At 43.7% G+C, this 13,425-nt stretch overlaps 2 protein-coding genes across 2 annotated transcripts; one reads left to right on the top strand and one right to left on the bottom strand.

The window, feature by feature from the left end:
- Positions 1-76: 76 nt before the first annotated feature.
- LOC126799039 (importin subunit alpha-9) lies at positions 77-3,919 on the bottom strand. Its single transcript, XM_050526148.1, has 11 exons — positions 3,747-3,919; positions 3,157-3,376; positions 2,819-2,972; positions 2,491-2,593; positions 2,097-2,281; positions 1,724-1,803; positions 1,470-1,620; positions 1,074-1,155; positions 928-986; positions 535-849; positions 77-421 (listed from the first exon to the last, which is right to left on the bottom strand). Exons 1-11 carry the CDS (start codon positions 3,796-3,798, stop codon positions 257-259), a joined length of 1,566 nt encoding a protein of 521 aa, XP_050382105.1. The 5' UTR covers positions 3,799-3,919; the 3' UTR covers positions 77-256.
- A 6,554-nt stretch (positions 3,920-10,473) lies between these two features.
- On the top strand, positions 10,474-12,957 carry LOC126798964 (lipid phosphate phosphatase gamma). Its single transcript, XM_050526065.1, has 2 exons — positions 10,474-11,319; positions 12,771-12,957. Exon 1 carries the CDS (start codon positions 10,636-10,638, stop codon positions 11,296-11,298), a length of 663 nt encoding a protein of 220 aa, XP_050382022.1. The 5' UTR covers positions 10,474-10,635; the 3' UTR covers positions 11,299-11,319; positions 12,771-12,957.
- The last annotated feature ends 468 nt before the right edge of the window (positions 12,958-13,425 follow it).

The following is a 13,425-nucleotide window of genomic DNA, read 5'->3' on the forward strand; positions in this document are numbered from 1 at the left end:
GAAAATCAAAAGATTCAGATGATAGGTCAAGTAGCAAGAGATTTGGACAATGCATGAATTTTAGTATTGGGAAGCCTTTCAACCAAATTTCTAAATTCATTTGAACCTTTATTGGTCTGAACGAGATAACACTTGATACAATGCACACCACAATTTTACACTTCTTAGTTCTTACAACAGTACATCATACATGGGTAAGGGGGTCTTGGAAGGTAAAAGAAGAAAATCTTTGGAACTTCATGCACCACCAGTTAGGCTAGTCATCAAGCCCATAGTCCTCTCCAAAGTACTTATCTACTAGACTATTTGCCATATTTCTCAAGTCTTCGTTTTCATGAAACTGAAACCTTTCCATTGCTTCAATCCCATTCTCTTGCTCAACAAGCTTTGGCCCCTCACCATTCGGCATCCCTCTCAAAACCTGCAAGGAGAAAATGATATAAATACTGACAATGTCAATATGCTTCCAATTACATATAAATGGGGATCTAATACATAATAGTTTCACCACCAAAGGGTCAATGTTTTACGCACCATTTCTATGAATTGTAAACCTACTTTTCCAGCTTCAGTATCAGCAGAGCTAACCAAATCAACGAAACCCGGAAGGCATCCTCTACCAACAAGTGAGACCAAGTGCTCCAGAATCAGAATCGGCTTTCCATCGCCTTCTGTTGGTGTAATAGGGGAAACACACAGGTTTCCCAGTACATATGCTACTTCTTTTCGTATATCTAATGGTGCTGTGGAAAGAAGTCGTATCAGCAAAGGCACGGCCTCGCTCAAGTATATCAACTGTTTGTGCTCTATAGAACCAGCAGCTATATTAGACAGCACCCACGCAGCTTCCTACATTAATGATTTAGCTAGTAATAAGTATGGGTGTAAATATGGTCAACCTGATATTATAAAGAGATGTTTATTTACCTTCTTTAGGACCCGGTGTTCACTCCCCAAACATTTCACCAGGACTTCTATGATGTTACCTGAAAAGGTGGCACTATTATATGAAAATGAACAATTCACATAATTATGTTATCAAACCATCAAAGAGGAACAAGTAGTTCACTAGCCTGTGATTTCATTCCCAGGGACAATAATAGCATGGGTAGTCTGTGAATCACCAGCTATAAAATTACCTAAACTCCTTAGCACCTAGATGGAAACCAATTGTGAGTAAACAAATCAATATAAGAGAAAAATATAAATTATATCAATACATGTACTCCACCCAAATTATATGCAACCTAAACATGATAGGAGAAAGTACAGCCATTAAAAAGGAAAGCGGCCAATGAAATATGGGACTAGCAGCAATTAATCAAAACTGACTTTCAGAATGTAAACTACTTCTAATTTTTATACAGATACATACAAATTACTCCACAAGCATTATTGAAACAAGGTCACCCAAAAAACATAAGACAAGGTCAAATAAAAGCATATACATTAAGTTTTTTTCACCTTACCGGAATAAGTAACTGTAAACTATTGGATGTTGCCAATCTTTCCGCAAGCAGTTGAAGGACATCATTCTTCACTAGCATACTGGTAGCAATATTTGAAAGGGCTGAGAGATACACAACCACCCATGCAACTTCAGTTGCTAACTCCTCATCTCTGTTAATATACACAATTCATCTTATGGGAAGACAATCCAGATGTGTAATGGCAAAAAAAGGTGATACCAGAACTACATAAAAAATATTTAAATTCTACTTACGCCTTTTTCAGGTGCCGTATAATTGCATCCAGTACTCCTTCAACTCTAATGAGCTCATTTGCAGCCTTTGGGTTGGGTCCCTGCATTTTTAACATACCAAATGAGAGGTTGCAACCAAATATAAATGGAAACATTGATGCCTGTATATATAATTTAGAACCACTAATCGTTGCAGTGAAAATTACCAACTACGAAAAACAAGATGAGGAAAAACGTAAAAAATAGAGCAAAAAAAAAATTTAAAAAGCAGCTCGAAGGTAATATAATATCTAGATCATAATAGCTACTCAGGAAATTTGAGCAAGGAGCAAAGATTGCATTTCTACAGAATTTTGTTTGCATGTGTTATAAGATTGCTGATTGATTTTGGCACCTTGATTAGGTTTGACAGTGCCCAAGCAGCTGTTCTCACAGTTGAGCCCTTGTTTGGAAGCAACATTCTTGCAAGAGGTGGTAAGGCACCCTGAGAAAGCAGAACATCTCTCAGCTCTTCTCCTTCACCAGCGACATTACCGATTGCCCAAGCACATTGCTCAGCAACAGGTGGGGAACTCTTTTCTGCAAAAGATGTACAGCTATAGATGCGATATCAAGAGCAACCACCTGATCAAATATATCTCAAACATCCATCCCTCTATGCTTAAACTTTGAAGTGAAACTTCAGAGGTAAGGTGGTAGCTTACAATTGCTTAAAAGCATATGGTACTTGTAAGCCAATTGAAATCGTAAAATGAAATCTAAGAAGAAAGATCAGGGGAGCCATTCACCTCCAAGATGAGCAATAAGTAGTGGTAAGGCTGGCAACAAAGCTTTTGTTTCCTCAGGTTTCCCTGCCGCTATGTTTGTAAGACACCAAGCTGCCTCAAGCAACTGCAACATATCAAGCAAATATGAAATGGTCGGAATACATCCTATCAGTCCCTCTTGAAAATAATAACATACCCTAGTAGAACGTAATCAAGCTCTCCCCTCCTTCCATTATATTTTATATTTTTTCAAACAAACCCTACTATTTGTGTCGAGATAAAAATTGCATACAACTTAGAATGACACAGTAAGCTCAAATAGAACCATTTCACATGAAAATATCTCTACCTGTTCATCTGGCGAGCCAAATGAAAGGCATTGCACTAGTAAAGGCACTGCACCAGCTTTAAGAGCAGCATCAACAGGAGGGAATTCCGATCGAGATAATAAGCGCCTGAGTTCACGCAGGGCACTCACCCTCTTTTGCCATGCACCTTTCCCCCTACAAAGTAAACAACAAAGTTGGTGTCAAATGGATTTAAGAAATCACTGAGCAGCTGGATGTTCTCATGTTTTTTGTTTTGCTAATCCCTGATGGTCACCCTTTCTGACTTATATCCCCACATAGGAGAACACAAGATTTTATACCATGCCATCTTCCTTAGGAGAAATCAGGATTCACTTACTGATGTGCAACAGCATACTTCAACTCTTCCACAGCTGCAGAAGTCTGAGCATCCAAAATCGGCTGCTCTTCATCAATCATCATTTCACCATCAAGGGGATCAGCACTTTCACCATTAGTCCCCACTCTACACAAACGCTTTGCCCGAATCAATGATTCCCTTCTTTCTTTTCCCACTGTAATTGCAGTCTGCCGCCTCCGCTGTCCTGCAACATTTCCAACTGAAAAAAAATCCCACATAATCAGGATTGTGTTCAATACAGCTCATAAACAATCAGAAATATAAATCTGAAAACTTGGTGTGACCTAACAGACTTGACACAAATCATACAAAACCCTAACATCCTAATTATCTCTAAATCAACAATTGGAAGCAAGCAGTTCTTATAGTTTCTTTAATTTGGTTTCTTAGTATCAAAATCTCGATTTAACTGAGCTAATTTTAAGACATGGCTTACTTGAACAACACACATATATATCACATAAACCGATAAAGCATATGACTTAGAGCTCATGATCATGCCTTTCTGTTTCCCTAAATTTCTGAGCAACCGAAGAAAGCTAAGCAGGAATAGTTAATAAGTGACGTACCTGAGGATTTGACAGGGTCTCTTCTCTGAGAAGCCACAGTATCATCGGCCATTGGAGAGAGAGAGAGAGAGAGAGAGAGAGAGAGAGAGAGAGAGAGAGAGAGAGTCTTGGAGCAGAGGAGAAATGGGGAGAGGGTTTTGAATGTGAAGTGGGGTGACGCCGTGACGGAGGTGCTGTGCGCGCCGCGGTGTGATGGGGCTGATGTGGAAATTCCTTTTCTCCCTTCAAAGAAATGTGAGCGCACCCTTTTCTGTGGGTATTTTCGTAATTAAATCAAATTAATCGACTATACCGTCTATACGTCTATGCCACACGTCCACACCACAAGACACAAGTTAGTCGAGTTAATAGGGCTTAGGTGTGGAACCCTAATGGCTACTCCTAATACATATGTTTGGATTCCGTCGACGCTCAATACCATCATACCAATTTATTTATTTCTGGTGATTATGATAAGGAATCGTTTTAACATGATTCCATTGCAGGTTAGGCTGTTGATCTAGAAAACCTTTGAGAACTCAAATATCACAACTAGTTCACTCGAACTCATAAGGGGTGGCGATTGTAGTGAATTTTCTACTTCATCACATTGTCAATGCCGAAGCAACACTAAACAAAAAAGAAGTAACACTGCAAAGCCATTAGAAATGCTCGCCGAAAGAGAATAGATGCCACCGTTAACCACGGCTACGCCCAACAAGGCGGAAACCACCTAAACCTCTTTTTAAGAGAAGCGAAAGAAAGTCTCTTGCACCGCCACCTCTTCTTACCTTCAAATAAAAAACGATAGTATTCGGAACAAAATTGGAAAAACGAAGCTAGCTGACTTTGGGATCTTCACTCAACGAACCAACGAACCAACGAACCATAGGGTATGCTCAAAACACGTCAGACAAACTCTCATTAGCGACAAGTCGACAATTAAGACTTGTGCAACGCCGCTCGAGCTACTCCGCTTGCTCATGCCAAGACTTGGCAAACTTGAACGCGGCTGGACTCTTCCCTTCAAAGCGAGTGGCAAGGGATAGAGGGGTTGTAGGCTGTTGTCCCAACACGATCTCAAAAGGACTCTTGTTGGTGGCCTCGCTTTGCCGCAGGTTGTAGGAAAACTGCGCCACGTCTAGAAGCTTGGCCCAATCCTTTTGGTTGGCACTCACGTAGTACCGTAAGTATAGCTCCAAGAGTGCATTGACGCGCTCCGTTTGACCGTCACTTTGTGGATGGAAGCTTGTTGAAAAGTTCAAATCTGACCCCAACATATTGAACAGCTCCGTCCAAAATCTTCCCGTGAAGCGCGGGTCTCTATCGCTGACAATGTTTCTTGGAACTCCCCAAAGCTTGACTACATTGCGTAGGAATAGCCTTGCTGTCTCCTCCGCTGTGCAGTCGGCTGATGCGGCCATGAAGGTTGCATACTTGCTAAATCTGTCTACCACGTCAATGATGCTCCCAAACTCCTCGGAATTCGGTAGGCAAGTGATGAAGTCCATAGAGACACTCTCCCACGGTCTCTCTGATATGGGTAAGGGGTCAAGAAAGCCCCCGGGCTGCTGTTGGACTACTTTGTCTTGTTAGCAAACTAGACACGTCCGCACATACTCTTCGACCCTGTCTCGCATCCTAGGCCAATAATACATGGACTTCAACAAGGCAAGTGTGCGTTTCATACCTGGGTGGCTGGCCCATTTGGAATCATGGCATTCGTTGGTTAGCTCCCTTCGTAAGCTGCCCCACTTCGGTACGTAAATGCGGCGGCCTCTCGTGTAGAGAAGGTCGTCGTCTAGCCAAAACCTCCGAGTTTTACCTTCCTTCACTAAGGTAATGAGGCTTTGTGCTTGAGGGTCTACCCTTAGTCCCTCCTTGATCTTACTTATCAGCGGGCTAGTGACTTGTGAAATGCTTGCAAACTCCGCTTTGCGGCTTAGTGCATCCGCTACCACGTTCGCCTTCCCGGGCTTGTACTCCATGGTGTAGTCAAACTCTGCCAAGAAATCTTGCCACCTTGCTTGCTTTGGACTTAGCTTCTTTTGAATTTGGAAGTAGCTTGTTGCTACATTGTTGGTCATGATAAGGAACTTGGTCCCAAGCATGTAATGTCACCACACTCGAAGGCAATGGATGATGGCAGTCATCTCTTTCTCTTGCACGGTGTAGCGCCGCTCCGTATCATTGAGCTTCCGACTCTCATAAGCAATTGGATGCCCCTCTTGCATGAGAACTCCACCGATGGCAAAGTCGGAAGCATCGGTGTGCACTTCGTATGGCTTGGAGTGATCCGGTAGGCTAAGTACGGGCTCCTCGCATATTGCCTTCTTCAAGTCTTCAAAGGCTTCTTGACACCCCGTTGTCCAATCCCATGCCTTGTTCTTCTTGAGAAGGTCGATTAATGGTGCAGCCCTCGCCGAGTATCCCTTGATAAAAGCGGCGGTAATAGTTAACCAGCCCAAGAAAAGATCGCAGGTCATGTACCTTGGTGGGTGGCTCCCATTCTTGGATGGAATGCACCTTGCAATCCTCCATCATAAGCTTGCCGTCCTTGATTTTATGTCCCAAGAATGACACCTCCGGCTTTGCGAATGAGCACTTTTCCATCTTGATGTATAGCTGGTTTTCCCATAAAACCTTAAGCACTTCCCGCAAGTGTTCAACATGCTCCTACATGGTCTTGCTACACACCACTATGTCGTCCAAGTCAACGACTACAAACCGATCAAGGTAGGGGTGGAATAACTTGTTCATCAAGGTGCAAAATATCGCCGGTGCATTAGTTAGACCGAAAGGCATGACCAAAAATTCATAAGATCCATACATTGTGATGCATGCGGTCTTCGGCTCATCTTACTCCGCAATGCGCACTTGGTAGTACTCCGAACGAAGGTCTAACTTTGAGAAGTAGTGTGCATGACCCAATTGATCAAAGAGATCGGCAATGAGAGGGATATGGTACTTGTTCTTTACCGTGATCTTGTTGAGCGCCCTATAGTCGATGCACATACGTAGAGATCCATCATTCTTCTTTTGGAACAAGACCGGGGCGCTGAACGGGGCTTTCGAAAGTCTAATGAACCCCGCATCCAAGAGCTCCTTCAATTGCCTCCTTAGTTCCGCTAACTCCAGTGGCGCCATGCGGTATGCGCCCATGGAGGGTGGTTTTGTCCCTGGTTCCAACTCGATCTCGTGGTCGATCTCTCTCTTTGGGGGTAGTCTCTTGGGCAGCTCCGTGGGTGATACATCTTTGAACTCTTCAAGAACTGCTGCTACCTCCTTGGGCATGTCATCTTGTGGCCTTGGCTCCTCATCATCAAACTCACTAAGGATGGCCAAGTAGCTTTCCTCTTACCTCTTGATGCCTTTCTTGAATTGCAATTCCAACAAGACCTTGATGTCTTGCTTTGCTCCTCAGGTTGTTGGCACTACACACGACCTCTCGCCATCCATAATGCTTAAGCTATTGGCGAATGGCACCGGGAATGTCTTGACATGATCATGGAACTCCAACCCCAAGATTACCTTGTAGTCATCCATCGCTACTATCGAGAAGTCTAGGCTCCCACACCAAGCTCTCACGCTTGTCTTGACTCCTCGAGCTACTCCTTGTATAGGGCGGGCATGTGAGTTAACCGCCTTGATGGAGCCCCCTCCATTGCTTGCCTTTAGTCCTAGCCTACGTGCCTCCTCAATGGAAATGAAGTTGTGGGTTGCCCCCGTGTCGAGCATTGCCGTTGTTGGCTTCCCACCTATACTAATATCTGTGAAGAGCAAACCCTTGGCTTGGACCTTGGGTGTAGAGCGGATTGCATTAAGCACCTGCAAAGACCCCAAGTGTGCACCTCCATTGCCACCCTCGGCTTCACTCTCGCTTTGATGACTTCCTAAGAGTGCACTTAGTGCTCTCCATTGTGGGCAATGCCTAGCCCAATGCGGATCATCGCATAGGAAGCACTTATTGTCGTTAGGCTTGTCCGAGCTCCGCATGTCCCTTGACTTGCCTTTATCCTTGAACCTTGCTGAGTAGCTCTCACGGCGTGGCTCCTCCTTGCATTGGGTTTTGTCTCCCCCACCTTTGGCATAGTTGCTCTTCTTCTCCTTTAGCTTGATGGACTCTCTCAGACTTGAGAAATCAACTAAGCCCTCGGCCACGGCTATGGCGGTGGCAAGGTCTTGCACTCATCGTCGCCTTAGTTCCGTCTTGGCCCATGATTGGAGACCATCCATGAAATTGAAGAGAACATCCTTGTCGGATAGGTCGGGAATCTCAAGCACCAAATTAGTGAATTCTCTAACATAATCACAAATTGGCCCGATGTGCTTGAGCCTTCGCAAGCGAGCTCTTTCCTCATCCTCGACATTTTTGGGATAAAATTGATTCTTGAGCTCTTTAACAAAGTCATCAAAGGTAGAGATGGTGCACATACCTCTTTCGACATCTCCTCGCCTTCTCCTCCACCATAACATGGCGGTGTCGGTGAGATAAAGAGTCGCGGTCTTTATCTTGACATCCTCCTCTATGATGCCTACGGCCCCAAAGTATTGATCTAGCCCCCATAAGAAGTTGTCTACTTCTCGAGCGTTGCGCATGCCTCCGAAGCTCTTTGGCTTTGGCACCTCGATCCGCTTGGCCTCTACGCTGCTGTTGGTGCTAGCCCCCGCGGCTAGTGCGCGCTTGTAAAGGGCAAGATCTGCCTACATTGCCTCCATGCGTGCAAAATTTTCCTGCATCTCCTCCATGCGTGCAAGCATGCTATTGCACTCCCTTTCTTGCACTTCACGCATCCGGGCGAATACCCCCATGAACTCCTCGCGAACTTTGTCTATCTCACACCGCAAGGACTCCTCTAGCTTGAGCATCATGCCCTTGATCGAAGTGTGGATTGTGGCGTCCTCCGCCCCAAATCTTCCACCTGGGCTCCCATGTTGCTCACACTCTCTTCCACTTGAGTTAGTCATGAGTCGATTGCAGCTAAAATGTCCTTCACTCGTTCCTTCTTTGGAACCGTCGGGTTGACAAGTTCCTCATGACCCTTCTCTTGCGTGTCGTCGGAAACACTACCAATAGGATTGCCATTCTTTGCCATTATGTCGAGCTAGCCTCTTGATCGAACTTCGGCTCTGATACCAACTGTCACGAGCTTACTCTTTTGCTATGCATCTCGTGCGGCCTTAGCAACTCCCTTATGCTAAGTCAGCCTTAATCTCGCAAACGCCCTGCTAGAACAATTGAAAGGCAAGAGAATATCTCGAAACAGAACTTATATGGAACAAGAAAACTTATAAGTATGCTTGATAGCTTGATTGCTTGCTTCTTGCTTGATTGATGAAATGAGAGGGGTGTCTTGCTATTTATAGGCATCCTCATCCTACCTCACTAGTTTTAGAGAATTCTAGGACTATGTACAATGTAGATGACTCTAGAGAGTTCTATACAATTCTACACAAGTCTAAGATGAACCTTGAGTGTTCTAGAGAATTCTTGAGTGGTCTAGTTCTCCTAGCCTCTTTAAGGTTCTAGAGATGTCTGGAAACATCCCAAGGCTTCTTGAGACTTCTAACGCCTTCTAGGATCTTCCAAAGAGTTCTGCCATATGCCGGATTCGTCTAGAATGCTCAAGGTAAAATTTGACTAAGTTTGGCGGGATGTGACACTTGTCACGGACATAGCCATTCGGCTGCCACACTTTGTCTATGCGGCGCTCCATCCCCATGAAGCCAGCCTTATTCAACGGGGCAATGCACTGGTTTCGCCTGCCTTGGGCTCATCAGGGGATTGGCTCCAGACCCCGACCAGTGTGTAGGGCGGCCAACTCCATTCTTCGACGTTAAGTCCCCGACTAGCGACAAGCTCTCCGAATTGAACCGGGTCGGCCTGCCTGAACCCCTAGGAAGGAGCAGCCATATATCTCCCACACCTTCTGGCCTTGGAGCAATCCCACGTATGCATGAAGCACATTTAACCAGCGATGCCCACAATAGACACTCTCGAAAATGGGACGTGACATCCTCCCCCACCAAACTTGGTGTACGTCCTCGTACACAGCATCCCCACTCGCGGCACGCGTATCCTTTGTACGCCCGCGATGCCTAGAGCGACGAAAAGGAGTTCCCAAAGATCGCCCAACAATGACTTCGCGTCGAATCTCTTGTCTTGGCCTTTGCCACAGATCCTCTCATCTGGTCCTCCCCCTAGAGGCGACCATGCCTACTCGACTCCCTCGCGGAGCCCCCCGTATCTTGGGGCACGACGACACGTGTGAGCGCTTGGCGAACACAACGACAGCGATGTTGAGGCGGCTCTGATACCACTTGTCACGGATCTAGCCATTCGGCTGCCACACTTGGTTCATGCGGTGCTCCATCCCCATGGAGCCAGCCTAACGGGGCAATGCACTGGTTTCGCCCTGCCTTGGGCTCATCAGGGATCGGCTCCAGACCCCGACCAGTGTGTAGGGTGGCCAACTCCCTTCTTCGACGTTAAGTCCCCGACTAACGACAAGCTCTCCGAATTGAACCGGGTCGGCCTGCCTGAACCCCTAGGAAGGAGCAGCCATATATCTCCCACACCTTCTAGCCTTGGAGCAATCCCACATATACATGAAGCACATTTAACCAGCGATGCATAGTAGACACTCACGAAAACGGGACTTGACAACCGGCTAGACCGGCACATGTAATTCACAAAAGTAAAAGGATTCGATAGCTTTCTAAGCTCAGCTTTAAAGTTGTACTCTGCTTTACTCAATCAATCAGACGGAACTGTTGTCTCCCACACTGTTGCGTTTATCAGCCAAACAAACCAAACCAGTTTCCTCGTCAACGACTCAACACTTCGACCTCAGATTCGCTCCTACTCCGATCCCAATCTCCCCAGATTCGATCTTCTCTCTTCTCTCCGATGGCGCCCCACAAAGCCGTGACGCTGACCCACGTCCGGTACGAGAAGGGCGACCTTTTAGGCCACTTCTTGGCCTGGATATCCCTCATCCCAGTCTTCATCTCCCTCGGCGGCTTCGTCTCCCACTTCATCTTCCGCCGCGAGCTTCAAGGCATGTTCTTTGCCATCGGCCTCATCATCTCCCAACTCATCAACGAACTCATCAAGGACTTCTTCCAGCAAGCCCGTCCCGCCACGTGTGCCCTCCTCGAAATGTGCGACTCCCACGGCTGGCCCTCCAGCCACTCCCAGTACATGTTCTTCTTCGCTGTCTACTTCACTCTCTTGACCTACAAAGGGATTGGTCTGCGAGATACCAACAACAAGTTGGCCGTGATTTTCTTGCCGTGGTGCTTGGCTTTGCTGACGATGTGGTCGAGGGTGTACTTGGGGTACCATACTGTGGGGCAGGTGTTTGCTGGGTCGGGGTTGGGGGTTTTTCTTGGGGGGTTGTGGTTTTGGGTTGTGAATTCTGTGTTGGTTTGTTTCTTTCCAATGATTGAGGAGAGTGCGTTTGGGAGGTTCTTTTATGTTAAGGATACTTCTCATATACCCAATGTGTTGGAGTTTGAGTATGATAATGCGAGGAAGGCGAGGAGCGAAATGGCTGCCAAGTGCGATTGAGTGATTCAAGACTTGAACTTGGTATGTTGGATGTATGCATTGACATTGTTTTGCATTTTCAGTACTTAGATTGAGTATTGGTTTGTGATTGGATTATGTTGTTTTGGAGATTATTTTGATGTAGATAAGTGTGTTTCAGCTTTATTAAGGTTGATTTGAATATGTTAGAGAATGAAAAGGGAACGTGGGTTTTAGATTTGGATTGTGATTATGAACATAGCTTGGCTTGTCTGAAATTCTTTCTTGAAGGGTATATGCTGTGAATTGTCAGAGTGCCAACTTGGTTTATCAAATGGAAGTGAGTTTTGAGAAATGCTTGTTAAAAAGAATTTGCGTGATAATAGTGTTTTTATACGTGGTAATATATTGGTTGTTTTACGTGATCTCTTTCTGTAGAATTGGTAACACTACATTATGTTGTATTGTATGGAGGACCTTGGCGATCATTAGATAGGCTTCACATTATATGTTATTTGCCATTTGTTTTTATGTTTATATATTCCTTGTGCTCTATTAATGGAATAATGGGTATTAACTATTAACTAGTATATATAGCGATCTTGATCATAATAATCTTGGTAAGTGAAATAGTATGTCAGTTGTTATTAAATAGTGAAGTACCATGAACTGATTAAAAGAGAGGCAGAGATGGTACTTGGAAGAAACCGTAGGAGAACGAGTGCAGAGAATTAGACGAGAGATGCAATTCATGTGCCTTCATAAACCGAAACACAATGGCACCTATTTATAGAGGCCATCACAATTCATATAAACTCTTTTGAGTTAGTCTAAGATAAAACTAATATTTTCAAGGTAGAGAGTAAAAGAAAATGCTCAAAATAAAAAATAACATGAATAAATTTGAAAATTGGATGAACTTTAGGATCTCAGAACACTGTCAAGTTATTGAAGTTACTGCATGACAGAGTTGTATCTATCTTTGAAGCTAGCTGGTATAGCCTCATTAAGTCACTGGTTGGGGGATAAGAAATTAGGATGAAGTGATGAATTCAAACCTCCTCTTTGATGCTTATAGGGTTTTACGCAGCATCTAAACTCTCATATCCCTTTAATGGGTGATCATTTCTAAGTCATTTGGAGAGCTTGAATAATATTTGACTTGGAATTTGTTCTTCTGTTTTTTTATGTCCCTATAAGGGATGAGGGAGAGTGTCATTTATAGATTTCTTTGACATTTTTTTTGTTACCTGGATTTGAGGTATCAGTTTTATTATCCCATCATGGAAGATGGTTCTCTTTTTCATTGAAACGCAGAGGGAATGTGTCATTTATAGATCGCATTGACTTTTATTATTCCATCATGGAAGATGGTTCTCTTTTTCATTGAAACACAGTATTAATTGTGTTATTGATGATTTTAAGATCAGTATGCAGTATTGTTACAAATATCATCTGCCTCATTCTTTTGCTATTCACATATAGTATCATAAAATTTCCCTGTTGCATTCCAGGTGAGTAGCTCAAGATCCATCTCATTAGCATGCTTATTTGCATAGATGACATGATTAGACTCTTATCATTTTGTTTGAGTCGCTATATAAACACCGTTGTACGAGAAGACTGGAGGCCTGGAGCGAGTTTGACAGCAATTGAAATTTAGAAGCTCTTCTGTATTAATCAAAGAGAACATTTCTTGGGTGTTGGAGACGATTGTTATAGATATATATGGGTATATTTGGCACAGCTGTGACTTATAAAAAAACTGATTCATACTTATTTATGAAAATAAGTTACTAATAAGTAAAGTGATTGAGTGTTTGGTAAACTGACTTATAATATAATAAATATTGTGAGTGTTAAATTTTTTCTTATATTTAGAATTTACATTATTGTGGAGATTCTATAAATGAAGAATTGGACAATTTTTGTGTGAGTTGTAGTAAGTATTTGAATAGCATCAATATTCTAACGCAATCTCTTCACACATAAATGAACTGTAACCAACATTAATAACAAAGTACATTTACATTGGCATCAATTGGCAACAAAACATATCTTAACATCAATTACAAACTATATTTTAATTAGCATAAACTAGAAATAAAAGACCATTTGACAAAATACACCTTCATTGCTTGCATTAAGTACCCACAAAGAATATCTTGG

The sequence above is a fragment of the Argentina anserina genome, chromosome 6 (genome assembly GCF_933775445.1).
Source record: "Argentina anserina chromosome 6, drPotAnse1.1, whole genome shotgun sequence".
Lineage (NCBI taxonomy): Eukaryota > Viridiplantae > Streptophyta > Magnoliopsida > Rosales > Rosaceae > Argentina > Argentina anserina.

What these genes read in the sequence shown, in the direction of transcription:
- LOC126799039 (XM_050526148.1), bottom strand. Translation starts at nt 3,798, where the DNA reads ATGGCCGATGATACTGTGGCTTCTCAGAGAAGAGACCCTGTCAAATCC. An exon ending in AGACCCTGTCAAATCCTCAG is followed by an intron (nt 3,377 to 3,746) that starts GTACGTCACTTA and finishes ATTTTTTTTCAG; the next exon opens with TTGGAAATGTTGCAGGACAG. An exon ending in ACTTATTGCTCATCTTGGAG is followed by an intron (nt 2,282 to 2,490) that starts GTGAATGGCTCC and finishes CATCTTTTGCAG; the next exon opens with AAAAGAGTTCCCCACCTGTT.
- LOC126798964 (XM_050526065.1), top strand. Translation starts at nt 10,636, where the DNA reads ATGGCGCCCCACAAAGCCGTGACGCTGACCCACGTCCGGTACGAGAAG.